The sequence below is a fragment of the Geotrypetes seraphini genome, chromosome 3 (genome assembly GCF_902459505.1).
Source record: "Geotrypetes seraphini chromosome 3, aGeoSer1.1, whole genome shotgun sequence".
NCBI classification, from domain to species: domain Eukaryota; kingdom Metazoa; phylum Chordata; class Amphibia; order Gymnophiona; family Dermophiidae; genus Geotrypetes; species Geotrypetes seraphini.
The window spans coordinates 200,538,862-200,552,087 of record NC_047086.1 but is presented as its reverse complement, the minus strand read 5'-3'; the positions used below and the strand labels follow the sequence as shown (position 1 = coordinate 200,552,087).

The 13,226-nt window shown below is 43.6% G+C and overlaps 1 protein-coding gene across 2 annotated transcripts in view; it reads right to left on the bottom strand.

The window, feature by feature from the left end:
- The window catches only part of SMARCD1 (SWI/SNF related, matrix associated, actin dependent regulator of chromatin, subfamily d, member 1), a 43,320-nt gene that overhangs the window by 7,169 nt on the left and 22,925 nt on the right, over window positions 1–13,226 (bottom strand). The window contains exons 3-10 of one of the 2 annotated variants that reach the window (XM_033936982.1): window positions 9,070–9,112; window positions 8,629–8,751; window positions 8,055–8,177; window positions 7,159–7,275; window positions 5,693–5,839; window positions 3,641–3,802; window positions 1,921–2,018; window positions 924–1,059 (exon numbers count right to left, since the gene is read on the bottom strand). In XM_033936982.1, the coding sequence (XP_033792873.1) occupies window positions 924–1,059; window positions 1,921–2,018; window positions 3,641–3,802; window positions 5,693–5,839; window positions 7,159–7,275; window positions 8,055–8,177; window positions 8,629–8,751; window positions 9,070–9,112 (949 nt within the window). The remainder of the gene's footprint in view (window positions 1–923; window positions 1,060–1,920; window positions 2,019–3,640; window positions 3,803–5,692; window positions 5,840–7,158; window positions 7,276–8,054; window positions 8,178–8,628; window positions 8,752–9,069; window positions 9,113–13,226) is intronic. The other variant, XM_033936983.1, reaches the window with a different exon arrangement.

The following is a 13,226-nucleotide window of genomic DNA, read 5'->3' as shown; positions in this document are numbered from 1 at the left end:
CCTCTACCTCAATTCTCTCTCTCTCTATGCCCAACAATTTTCCTCTTTCTTCCTTTCCCATGTGCACCATCTCTTTCCCTCTCACTCACACACTCATGTCCAACAATTCTCCCATTAGTGCTTCCTTCCTCCCTCCCTTCTGTGTCCCATGTTCAAGCTCCCTTCCCTTCCTTCTGTGTCCCGAGTTCATGCCCCCCTCCCTGCCTTTGTTCCAAATTCTCCCCCCACCACACTTTCTCCCTTTGTCCCACGATCATGTTCCCTCTCTTCCTTACTTGCTAAAATGCACTTGCTCCCTTCAGGGCCGTCCAGCTTGGTTACTTATAATGGTTAAAGCTCTTAACTAAGGCACTTATCTTTTAAATTGTGGCTCTTAGTTGTAGCTGTTGGCTGGGGAGTCCTGTGAATATGTTTCACCCCTTGGGCTGCATCAAGGCCGTCCCCATTTAATACCACATGCCCGCATCCGGTCGCTTCAGTGCTTTGACAAGATAAGTGCCTTAGTTAAGAGTTTTAAACATTATAAGTAAGGATAAAAAAGATAATAAAATTAAAAATAAAACACTAAGAAACGGATCAATGACTATTTAAGCAATTTTTCCTTAAGAAGATGTAAAGGATTACTGCATCATTATCCGATGATCCAAGAGTGGTTGAATAAAATTGCTAAGTCGTAAATCAGGATCACACACTATTCATGGTGATGGTTGTGTATATAAGTGTGATTATTAAGTTGTAAAGCCAGATTTGGAATCATGCTTCATGCGTTGGCATGCTTCATGTGTTGGCATACATCTGTGAATATCTCCAACTCTGCTGATATGCTCATGGGATCACAAATCTTTTCAGCAGTTCAGAGCATAGCTGATGATAGTCACAGCATAATGACGAACAGAGCTGGGCTGAGGGATCATTGCTCCTACCTTGTTATCAAGAGCAGCTATTTCCTGCTGACTAGCTGTAGAGAGCAGAAAGGAGTTCATCTGGGTCTTGAGTGTGTCATCCACTTCCACATCTATGTCGTAACAGGCAGTTTTCTTCTGGTCATTTGGATCAACACTAGGCAAGCCGCAGAAAGAACAGATAAGGTTAGAAAGTGTTCCAGGACAAGTTTTCACACCAATGGTCTGCACTATACTAGCACTTATAAATACTGCATCAGAAACACAGTGCAGTCAGTATTCAGCAGGAATTAAAAGGATAGGAATGTCCGCTGACCTGCTTTTGGCCAGATTTAACCAGACAGTGCCACATTATTCTGTCAGAGCACCTCTGCACTATCTAGGCCAGCGGTAGGCAATTCCGGTCCTCGAGAGCCGCAGGCAGGTCAGATTTTCATCTCACGGAGGCAGTGCATGCAAATCCATCTCATACATATTCATTGTGGATATCTTGAAAACATGATCTGCCTGTGGCTCTCGAGGACCGGAATTGCCTACCCCTGATCTAGGCCATGTGGAGGTAAAGCAAAGGCAGAGTCAGACATTATTTGGGCAATGCTATTTGGACAAGTGAGGTTGCAGATAAAGCTGTCCTAGCTAGCTTGGATAACTTTGGGCAATCACCGAAGATCTAGATCAGGGGTGTCCAACCTTTTGGCTTCACTGGGCCGCACTGGCCAAAAAAATTGTTTCTGGGGCCGCACAAACAAACGCTGCCGTAAGACACAAGAGGGAGCCGGCAACACGGTTAACACCCAGGGGCAGCAAAGGAAAACACTGCATCACCCTCGACCGGGGCCGCACTAAATACTTCACTGGGCCGCAGGTTGGACACCCCTGATCTAGATATTCATCACCAGCACTAAATAGCTGAGTCTAGAAAAACTTGCAGTGGTCATCATTAAAAAACACCCACCCACCCACCCCCGATCACTGCAGGCTGAATATAAACTAGGAAGCAGTAGTGCATGATGCTGACCTTATCACATGATTGATGATAATAGGTTCAGGAGGCATGAGTAGTGCATGCAGCCTTTGAGGGATCTCTGAAAACTTCATTCGCTGGGATTCAAATATCTGCAAGAGAGATCCAGAAATCAGATCAAGGCAGGTGGAGACTGGTTAACATAGGAATAGCTGGAGAGGAGTGGAATCTAAGACAAAAACCGTCACTTGCATGACTAATTTCCAAAAAAGAGAGAAAGGCTGACAAGATGTAACAAGTAGAGGCTAACATAGGAAGGTGCTAGAAAAGTTTATGAGGTTATAGAAGAGAGATTTTGAGGTATCTATAATAATAAAACCCTAGAGCGCGAATGCGCTCTTGAAACTTTGTGAGTCCTGGCGCCGTGAGGTGTGCCTACATGCCGAATTCGATTTTCGAACACGGAGCAACTCCCCCTTCGCCGTCACTCACCGCCAGAGTATCGCCTCACTGCTGCCACTGATTCGGAGGGGGGGGGGGGCACAGGCGCACCTGCCAGCATCTTCCCTCTTGTCTGCTCACCCGCCCGCCGCGGCTCCTCTCTCGAATGGGCCGGGGACCACAGGCCGCACACAGGAGGCCAAAACGCACCAAGCTTCCCCCGGGGGGGGGGATGGCAAGCGACGGCAAGGAGGGAGTCAGAGCAGGCCGCAGAGGCTGAGGGCAGAGTTGGCGGTGTCGGCTTCAGGCGGATGTCGGTGAAGGTAAGGGTTGCTGCTGGACATGGGAAGAGGTGCTGATGGACAGGGGGGGCAAAAAAAGGAAGGAAAGCCTACTGCTGGACAGGGGGAACAGAAAAGAGGTACTGCTGGACAGGGGAAGAGGTGCTGATGGACGGGGGAGAGGGTCAAAAAAAGGAAGGGAGGCCTACTGCTGGACAGGGGGAGTAGAAAAGAGGTGCTGATGGATGGGGGGGGGGCAGAAAAAGGAAGGGAGGCCTACTGCTGGACAGGGGGAACAGAAAAGAGGTACTGCTGGACAGGGGAAGAGGTGCTGATGGACGGGGGGGGAAGGAAGGGAGGCCTACTGCTGGACAGGGGGAGTAGAAAAGAGGTGCTGATGGACAGGGGCGGCAGAAAAAGGAAGGGAGGCCTACTGCTGTACAAGGGTAGCAGGAAAGAGGTGCTGCTGGACAGGGGGGAGTTAAATAAAGGGAGAAGGGCTGCTGCTGGATAAGGGGAGCAGTGAAGAGGTGGTGGTAGACACAGGGGAAAAAAAAGGAAGGGAGAATGGACAGAGGGAGCAGGCAAGGGGTGGTGGTGGACAGCCGAGGAAAAAGAAAGACAGAAAGAAAGAAATATAGAAATAGGCTAAGGAGAGAGAGAGAAAGAAATAAATACAGACACACACACACACACACATATTCTAGCGCCCGTTAATGTAACAGGCTTAAAGACTAGTATATTACATAAAGGATATAAGGCAAGAGAAGGAGCTGATGATCAGAAAAGAAATGTTCTCACTGTCATCCACAGAGATGGAGTGTACAGTGCTGGGGTGGCAGGTAAGCTATTTAGTTTTCCTCTTGATTTCACTAGTTTATAATTTGACTTAGTTTTATGACCCTATTTTAATCACTGATGTGTGATTTGTTAAACTATATTTTTATTAACCCAATGTTTTTTTTAAAGACAGGACTATACAACTAAATAAATATCTCAGCTCAGACCTACTGTTAGTATGAGACATGCAATACAGTAAAAGCTGTTCACACCTGCTGAAGGTATTTGTCACAGATCACAAATTCTCTCTCATGAGGGTCCTGCAGTTTGTGGGTCTTTATGTACTGCCAGAGTGCCTGGATAATCACTGGACGGGTCTGAGTATGAATCCCCAGGAGGCGAGCCAGGCGAGGGTCCAACTTAAACTGAGGTGGCTGAGGAGACAAGAGAAAAAAAATGGCTGGTGATCAGGTGTCAATCTGTAGAGGGGAAAAAACACACGCGGACTACACACCTCAGAAACCAGGATTCAGTTTTAATAGTCAGAATTCTGCTATTATAAACAGTTATCAATAACAGGGAACTGACACAGAATGGAGTGATGAGGAGGAAACACTGGGAAAACTGTACCAGGAGGAGGAAGTCAAGGCCACAATTTCCAGGTTTCAGAGCTATTTCAATCAAACTCTGCTTATGAAACTACATTTCTCTGTGAACAAGCAGGATGAGTCAGCCATGCACTCGTGTGTAATCATCCAACTGTGCCATTGACTGCAGTATGTGGTGGACTTATCCTGCTGTCTACGGAAAACCTCCACTACAGGTAAATAAGGAGAAATTAGGTTCTTACCTCCTAATTTACTTTCTTTTAGCCTCTCCAGACCAGCATAGGACCCCACCCTGTCTATTGTCGTGTTCTTGCATGCAGATTTTCATTTTTGGGTCGGTTTCTAGTACTTTTCTAGGGCTGGGGAGATTAAGAACAGCAGCTGTGGCTTGGCTGGTGAGCTGTGGGGACGTTTGCTATTTGCATTTGTTCCTTTGCATTTTCCAACAGCCTTCCTGTTTTTATTTGTTGATACTCCTGTTCGGAGTCCTGTTTGTTTTCTGTATATAGTTCTTAGTTCTGCTTGGCTATTTGGCAGACTGAGGTAATTAGGGAGGGGGGTCACAAGATATGTACAGTTCCAAAGTTTTGTCTAAGTCTCCACCTGCTGGTCATGATGAGATATATACCACTTGTAAAGATTAACCTATGCTGGTCTGAAGAGTTGCTAAAGAACTTTGCTTAATCAGGCACCAGGTCTTCTGACCTCCTGATACTTAATAAACAAATACAGAGATTGATAGGCATTAGCTATGAGCAAGTAGTGCATGTTAAGAAAGGTGAAGTCTATCAGGAAAGCAGATGAGACAAATCAAAAAACAAAAACAGCAAGCACTAAAATTTTCATCTATAAGTTCTCTCATGGTTTCAAGCTTTATTTTCATTTTATTTTGATCCACTTGCAACAGATTATTGAAATAAAACATTTTGACATGATGCAATAAAACCCAAGTGTACCAAATGGGTCACCTCGAGGTTCCACAAAAACAATACAGTCTAAAACAAGGCAAAGAATGGAACTGAAGTTCTGGAACAAAAGTTTATTGGCAAAATACATGGAAACAGAAGTAGTCTTCTAAAAAAAAAAACATGCTAAAAACTGGTCGATAAAATCCACTTCCAGAACATCAGTTCCACTCTTTGCCTTGTTTTGGGATAAAACCTAAATGCACCAAATCAGGACCATTCTGAGTAAACATATGTTATATTCTTTTTCTTCCCGGGTATTAAGAGCACAGTGGTTCCTGAATGGGTATCAATCTAAAAACAGAGAACCAGAAAATAGTACTGAAAAGGTGCTCCCATCCTAGAAAAGCAGCAAAACTAACTGGATTTCTTGTGCAACTTTTATGAAATGTTTCTGGAGCGTTTCAGGGGTCAGGATAACACGCTGAAAGCACCAAGGTGAGGCCAGTGGAATCTTGTACACAGAAAAGGGGAGCAGGGGGATTGTGTATATGAACTACAGGAGAAGTATTATTTCAGGGAGGCCACAGACACATTGATCAAACATAGCAGTGGCCTTAAACATATGTAGATTTCTACAAATCGATTTTACATTTTCCCCTGGAACTATAAAATCAAAGGTAACTAAGGGGATCAACAAGATGCCTCTTCCTACAAACAGAACAGACAAATGAATAGAAAGTCTTCTCCTCAGGACTGTGAAACTAGTGAGGAGATAAGTGACATTGGGAACCTCTTCTCCTGCATTTACCGTGTTACCCACAACGTCCTTTCTGCGAGCGCGCAGCCTGGGTACCTGGTAGTCCAACATCAGCAAGACGGTGCAACGCACATTGACATCTCCGGGCCGCTTCACCTGGAAGCCATCTGTTTCCTGGGTGGTGGCGGTTCTGTGCCACTGAGGGAGACAAATGAACAAAGAGTAAGTCACCATTACACAGGAGACCTTCGTTCAAACCTTTGGTGCTTTGTACAACAGCAGGACCAGTCAGGTTTTCAGGATACCCATAATGAATATACATGAGAGAGATCTGCATACAGTGGAGATAGTGCGTGCAAATTTATCTCATGCATATTCATCATTCAAACAAAGAAGCTAATTACATACTTATTTCAAAATGTTTCACCATTTATTAAATCATTTTATTAAACACTCAATCTATAAATACTATTAAATAAATCCTATAGGCCAAATGATTTAACACTTGCTGTGAAGCCCACAGGTTCTAGAGCCCTTGATGTGTCCTGTCCATTTATGCTTTTGACCCATTCCCTTCGTCATGTAATTCAGGGTAATTTAATTCCTTCCCATCTCCTTGCCCTTATATTTTAAATCTGTAACTAGGCTCCTATCTATGATTATCCTTTATAATCACTGATACTATGTAAACCGCTTAGTTATTTTTAAATTAATGATATATATTAAATAAATCTGAAATTCTAGTAGTGCACCTTAAGAAAGTGCTTACAAATTATAACACCTAGATATCTCTGTAGCTAGATCTGTGCTCCCAGACTTGACACTCCCTTGCACCCATTCAGGTACCCATCCACATCAGGGATCGTGCACCACTTTAGCTGCAGCATCTCTCTTGAATTTTGATACAAGACTGACACAAACTTTTACCCAATCTCGGGCAATTACAGCAAATCCCAGGAAGGCCCAGCTGTCCCCCCTCTGCCCCTTTAAGCCTCCAGTTCAACTGAAACCAGTACCAAGATCATTTTCACCTACACAAGGACTTTTCTTCTATTTCATGCCACCCCTCCACCACCCAACATAACAATCACAGATATTCCAGTATGGCCCTCAGCAGTGCTCCTTCAGAAACCCCAAAATCATGGGTCCTAAGTCCAGCTACTGGGCTACAATATCCCCAGATGCAGAACCTTGCTCTAGGAAATGATCCAAGATCCCTCTGCATTTCAGTGCATAGGATTGCTATTGGACCAACACCATGAACACTTCTGATGCAAAGCGTCTTCCGATCACACAGCAATATACTTTGTTTTGGAAAAGCAGCAGTATTTTTCCGCCATCATGTTCTGGGCTTCTATACCTTGTTGTACATATTCAAGGAAGAGTTCACACAAAGAAAGGGATTCTGTGGAAGCCCCCCACAACACTTTGCACCAACAACATAACCCTTTCACTTCAGCACATCAGAATGCTCCCCTTCAAGCACTGCCAAAGTAACCCAATACCTCACCACATACCTCCACTAAGTGATTATCTGGGCCGTAGAGGTCCTTGTCAAGCTCAATCACCAGAGACTTGAAGAAAGAGGAAAACTTCCTTTTCTGTTTTGTGGCATCATATTTAGTCATGGCCGTCTGTAGTTAAAAAACAAGACAATTACAAATACACAGTCACATTAGCTAACCAGCTTCAGTCTCTGTACTAGATTCATACAGTGTAGCAATAAAGTCACAACAATCAAGCTGTTATATATTGTTTATGGAAAAATGAAGATTGGGAACTGAGGTCGTTAAGTCTGGACAGGTTTTACTAGCATTACAAATTTCCTGTCAGCATTTTTAATTCAATTTTTAATTTAAAAAAACCACAAAACAAAAACCAATTATGCAAACACACATGGTAAAGCAAGCTAATGAAGTGACCATTTTATTTAAAATAGTTTATCAAGAAAAATTAGCTCCGAGTTCTACAGGCACATACCTATATCCTAATAATGACTGTTCTCTTTAAATGGCCAGCCCATAGGGGGTTAGCATACTCCATGGCAGGATATCATGGCCAATCAGATAACACACTGAAGAGCAGGGAGAAGGTTGCTAATGGTGATCCTCCAAGAAGAAGCAGAGCGCTAAGAATTCAAAGTCTACCCCCAACCCTCTGACAACTGGCATTATGGGGTGACAACAAGGGCAGCTTCCCTGGGTCCTCATGCCACAAGGTAAAGATGACACACATAACAGTGGATTTTTAGCGTCCCCTTCCAAAAGTTTATTCCCTGAGCCCTGATATATCTACCACTCCCTAACCCTATAAAATTTAACCCGAGACATGGCCATATTATTTCAAGAATGAAGGAATCCCCTCCAGCAATACATTTTCTTTGCCTCAAAACGATGACAAGCTTTAAACGTACATCCTCGAGGAGTCGCCCTTCCACACGAAGCTCCCATGATGCCACTGTCCCCTCCCCATCCTCAGCATCCGACTTGGCAGGATTAAAGGTGTTTGAGATAAAAATCCGTAGCTTCCTTTTTTGCTGCAAAATAAAAGTTTTTCCATAAATAAATTGCAGATAATTCAGTTAGCTAGATTTCCAACAATCCAGTCAGATCCTCTGCCACTAAGATAGGCCAGGTATATGATGACTGACAGGGCCAGGAGCACCAGAAGAAAGGTTGCAGAGACGTAGGAGAAAGAGGAGTGAGATGGCTGTAGGAGGGAAACATGAGGAACAGAATGCTTTCAGATGGAGTGGGGAATATTAGGGCTATATCAGACTGGGGTGTTAATCAACTATCTACTCCCAATGCTAATTCCACCCCCTCCCATCTCTCTTACCCACAAAACAAATGCAGGAGAAGGCCAGTTCATTTCATTTCTGACAAACAATTGATATAATTTAAAATACCTGTAATTACTCGTTCCCTAGGACCAATGACCAGTGACTTCCCCAAACACACCTTTTCCTTCCCATGCCTTGATCTTACCTTGATGGGCCTCTTTAGGGCCTCCTGGATATCCAGCCGTTTCCGCATAATGGTCTGGTCCAATTTCCTCTCAAATGCTAACAAATCCATGTAGGCCTGAGACTCTGGAACCAGTTCGCGGATCTATGGAAATGCAAAAGCTAGTCATACAAGATATCAATAACTTTATAGGAGCTTTATATGGATTTTACTGTATATTTGCAGATTTGTAAATCTTTATGTTTGTTTGGCAGGGTTGTTAATGATTAGATATATAATGTGTTTTTTAATTATGTATTTATAGATGGCATCTGCCTAGAATTGTGGCTTTGTAGACTATAAATTTTCTAAATAAATAATGACGGTATATCAATCTAATACATAAATAAATAAAAAAATGATAGAGGTTTATTTAGAAAATAATTTAAAAGGGGTTCGGATGAAATAAAGGAACCAACTCACCCTCTGAGGGAGAATCTTGTCAGCCATCTTCTTTTTTTTGGCACTGTTTGAAATAGAGACATTAGAGTTTAACCTCACAGACAGTGACCCTGCTACAATCCTCACCAACCACACAAGAACAGCCTACAGAAGAAGAGCCAGAATATCCCTGCACGTGTTTCCTCAAGAGGACAGGCCAAGATGAGATTCAGCTGGCTTTTCCTAGTCCACCTATTGTTCCTAGAACTGCAAAACCCGCATCAATCCGTGGAAAGGATTAAACCTTCAAGGAAGGTTAAGTCTTCCCCATATCTAGGAGCGCTTCTATGATTTGGAAAGAAGAGGCAGTTGCCTCAGCATGACATTTTTTAAGGTAGTGGCATATTCCCCCCAAGTAGAAAACCAAAAACATGCCATTGTGCTAGCCATCACTTTGGTCTCAATCAGGCAGAAAAGGAGTCACACAAGCAACATAGTTTGGGTGGGAGGAGGAGGATAACGAAGCACACTACTGATCCTCATAGTCTCTTCCTCTGCCTACTGAAATGTTTTCCATTTCAAAGCTCATTTGCCTGGGTAGGAGACTGAGGGGGCTGTGGAGACCGGTGGCACTCTGCTTGTGCCCAGTGGCTCATATAGCTAGCAAATGAGATAGGAAAGAGGAAAGAAGAAGAAAAACATGGAAAGGAGGTACAGAAGGGACATGAGAGAAGAGGAGGAGAAAATGGGAGAGAAAGCAGTGTGTGAAGATGGGAAGAGGACAGAAGGTGGGAAGGTGGAGGGGAGAAAACAAGGAGAAGGAGTAAAAGATGAGGTGAGGATGCTAAAGAGATTATAGAAATGGAGGAGATAGATATGAAAGAAGGATGGAAGGAGGAGGAGAGTAACAAGGAGAGAGAAGGAGGGTTACAGGAAAAGAGATGAGGGAAAAAAGTGAGAGAAACAAAAGAAAGCAGTACGTGAGGTGGGGAAGCATGAGTGTGCAAGGACAATAGGTAGGATAAAGAAAAAGAAAGTACATGGGGCATAGGTGAAGATTAGGTTCTTACCTCAATAATCATATTTCCAGTATAAACAGACATGAGGCTTGACAAGTGGATTTCTTCCCTTCACCTGCGAGGATTGCAGAAAGCATCATCTACATTTTTCAACTCCACCACCTTGTGTCACTGGGCAGTAAATTAGCTCCTCAGTTCATACCAAAGCAATAAATAACCCCTTCAGAGGAGAACAACATAATAAAATTTAATCAAATCAATAGACATATAGTCCCAAACAAGTCACCCACCTTTGTGCAACCAGCACTAACATTTATGCAACTCCTATAGTCCCCCTAAAGGTTTGTCTATAGAGCAAATTGCTAGTTCTTCGTACTTGTTGAACTGAAGAACAGGAACCTTCTTCATATTCTCTTGGTAGTTCACATACCAGTATCTGGAGACACATATATGTCTGAGATAAAAAGCAGGCTAAGTAACAATCTGATAAAGCGGGCCGGCAGGACTCATGTTTCTTTATACTAAAAAGACGACTATCAATGTAAAAACCTAATCTTCCTTTCCAGTGCAAAAGAGACAAGTGGGACTTTCCAAAGCAGTCCCCTGAGTCTAGGGTGGGGCAGATAAGCCTGCTGCAAGCATCAAGAACCCAAACAAGGTATCCAGTTGTGCTGCCATGTTCACTTTGTAAAACTTTGTAAAAGTATGGAGAGTGAACCATGTAGCTGCTCTACAAATCTCCTCAGTTCACATATAATTAAGACTAGAGTACATAGCAGAAAACATAGGAGAAGGAAGAACTAATTAAAAACTAAAGTACATAATAAAAGCATAAGAAATAACTATATTATCATTTCGTTGAGACTGTACTTAAACCATTTAAAAATGGCATTGTCCGTGAAAACCCCGACTGCTTTGCCTTCCAGAGACTTTTCTGAAGGCCTGCATTGCTAGCCAAATAGCTCTCAGTTCCAATCTGTTGATGGACCAGTTTCTCTGAGTTTGCAACCAGCAACCCTGAACTGGGCGACCCTCACAATGACCTCCCCAGCCGTATAGACTAGCATTCATTTTCAATATCATCTAAAAGGAAATGTGGAGAGGTAAGCCCTTGGATAGCTTCTCCACCCAGAGCTACCAGTGCAGACTTTGATGCACTTCCGCTGTCCAGAGTAACTGAATCTGGTGCGGATCCATTTGCAGGGGGATAGTATTTCACTCTGAAGAGGATGTAGATGAGCTTTCACCTAAAGTTACCATGGACTCCAGCAACTGCAGGTAGTGCCAAGCTTTAGAATCTGGTATCAGCTTCAGTTTGAACATTCTAGAAGGAAAACACAGCCTTCTACCATGTTAAAAAGAATCCCCGAGTACAGGAATTGGACTGGGTACAAGAATTGGACCGGATCCAGGTGACTATTCCAGAAATTGATAATTCCTCCTATGTCCTGCAGGAGCTTGGCAACTTCTGCCTATCCCTCGCAACCTTCGGCTTTGGATGGGGCTCTTATCAGCCAATCATCGAAGAATGGATGAACCTGAACCCCTGCTTTGCGCAGGTGTGCTGCAACTACTACCGTCATCTCTGTAAAGGGCCGTTGCTAACCCGAAAGGAAGCACCGAAAACTGGAAATGCCTCTCCAGTACATGGAGAAACATTCTGTGTTCCGGGAAAATGGGAATATGTAATTAAGCTTCCATCAAATCAAGTGAGGCTAGGAATTCCCCTGGTGTCACTGAAACTATGAACGAACAGTCTCCATTCAGAATCTGGGTACCTTTAGTGCTGCATTGATAGACTTCAGATCCAGGATGGGTCTTCAGTTATCTGAGACTTTCTTTGGCATGATAAAGTATATTGAATATCTGTCCAAGCACGAGTCTGCATGGCTTGGATCTCCAGAAGTCATTTTACTGTTGATCTGACTTTGACTGCTTTCTCCAGTCTTCCCATCAGAGAATCTACAAAGAATTCCCAAAGAGGGTGAAAAAAATTTAAGATTGTAGCCATTTTGAATGACATCCAGCACCCATTTGTCTGAACAGATCCTTGCCAAGGCCTCCTTGTACTCAAGAGTCTTCCTTTTATTCAGGGAAGCTCAGAGAGGCATAATCAAAACAAACACCTAAGTCCGATTTGGACGTATGGCGCTAGATGCCCAAAGTCGGCAGGGGAAATGTCTAAAATATAGTTTTTACCGAAAATCATCTACATAAGAACATGAGAATTGCCGCTGCTGGGTCAGACCAGTGGTCCAGCAGTCCACTCATGCAGCAATCCCCAGGTCAAAGACCAGTGCTCTAAATGAGTCCAGCCTCACCTGCGTACGTTCCAGTTTAGCAGGAAATTATCCAACTTTGTCTTGAATCCCTGGAGGGTGTTTTCCCCTATAACAGCCTCTGGAAGAGCGTTCCAGTTTTCTAACACTTTCTGGGTGAAGAAGAACTTCCTTATGTTTGTACAGAATCTATCCCCTTTCAACTTTAGAGAGTGCCCCTCGTTCTACCTTCATTGGAGAGGGTGAACAATCTGTCTTTATCTGCTAAGTCCCTTCAGTATTTTGAATGTTTCAATCATGTCCCTTCTCAGTCTCCTCTTTTCAAAAGAAGAGGCCCAGTTTCTCCAATCTCTCACTGTACGGCAACTCCTCCAGCCCCTTAACCATTTTAGTCGCTCTTCTCTGGACCCTTTCGAGTAGTACCGTGTCCTTCTTCATGTATGGCGACCAGTGCTGGACGCAGTATTCCAAGTGAGGGCACACCATGGCCCGGTACAGCGGCATGATAACCTTCTCCGATCTGTTCGTGATCCCCTTCTTTATCACTCCTAGCATTCTGTTCGCCCTTTTCGCCGCTACCACACATTTCGCGGACGGCTTCATTGACTTGTCGATCAGAACTCCCAAGTCTCTTTCCTGGGAGGTCTCTCCAAGTACCGCCCCATACATCCTGTGTTCGTGCATGATTTTTGTTACCGACATGCATCACTTTACACTTATCCACGCTGAACCTCATTTGCCATGTCGATGCCCATTTCTTGAGCTTGATTATGTCACATTGCAGATCTTCGCAATCCCCTTGTGTCTTCACTACTCTGAATAACTTTGTATCGTCCATAAATTTAATCACCTCACTCGTCGTACCAATGTCCAGATCGTTTATAAAGATGTTGAAGAGCAT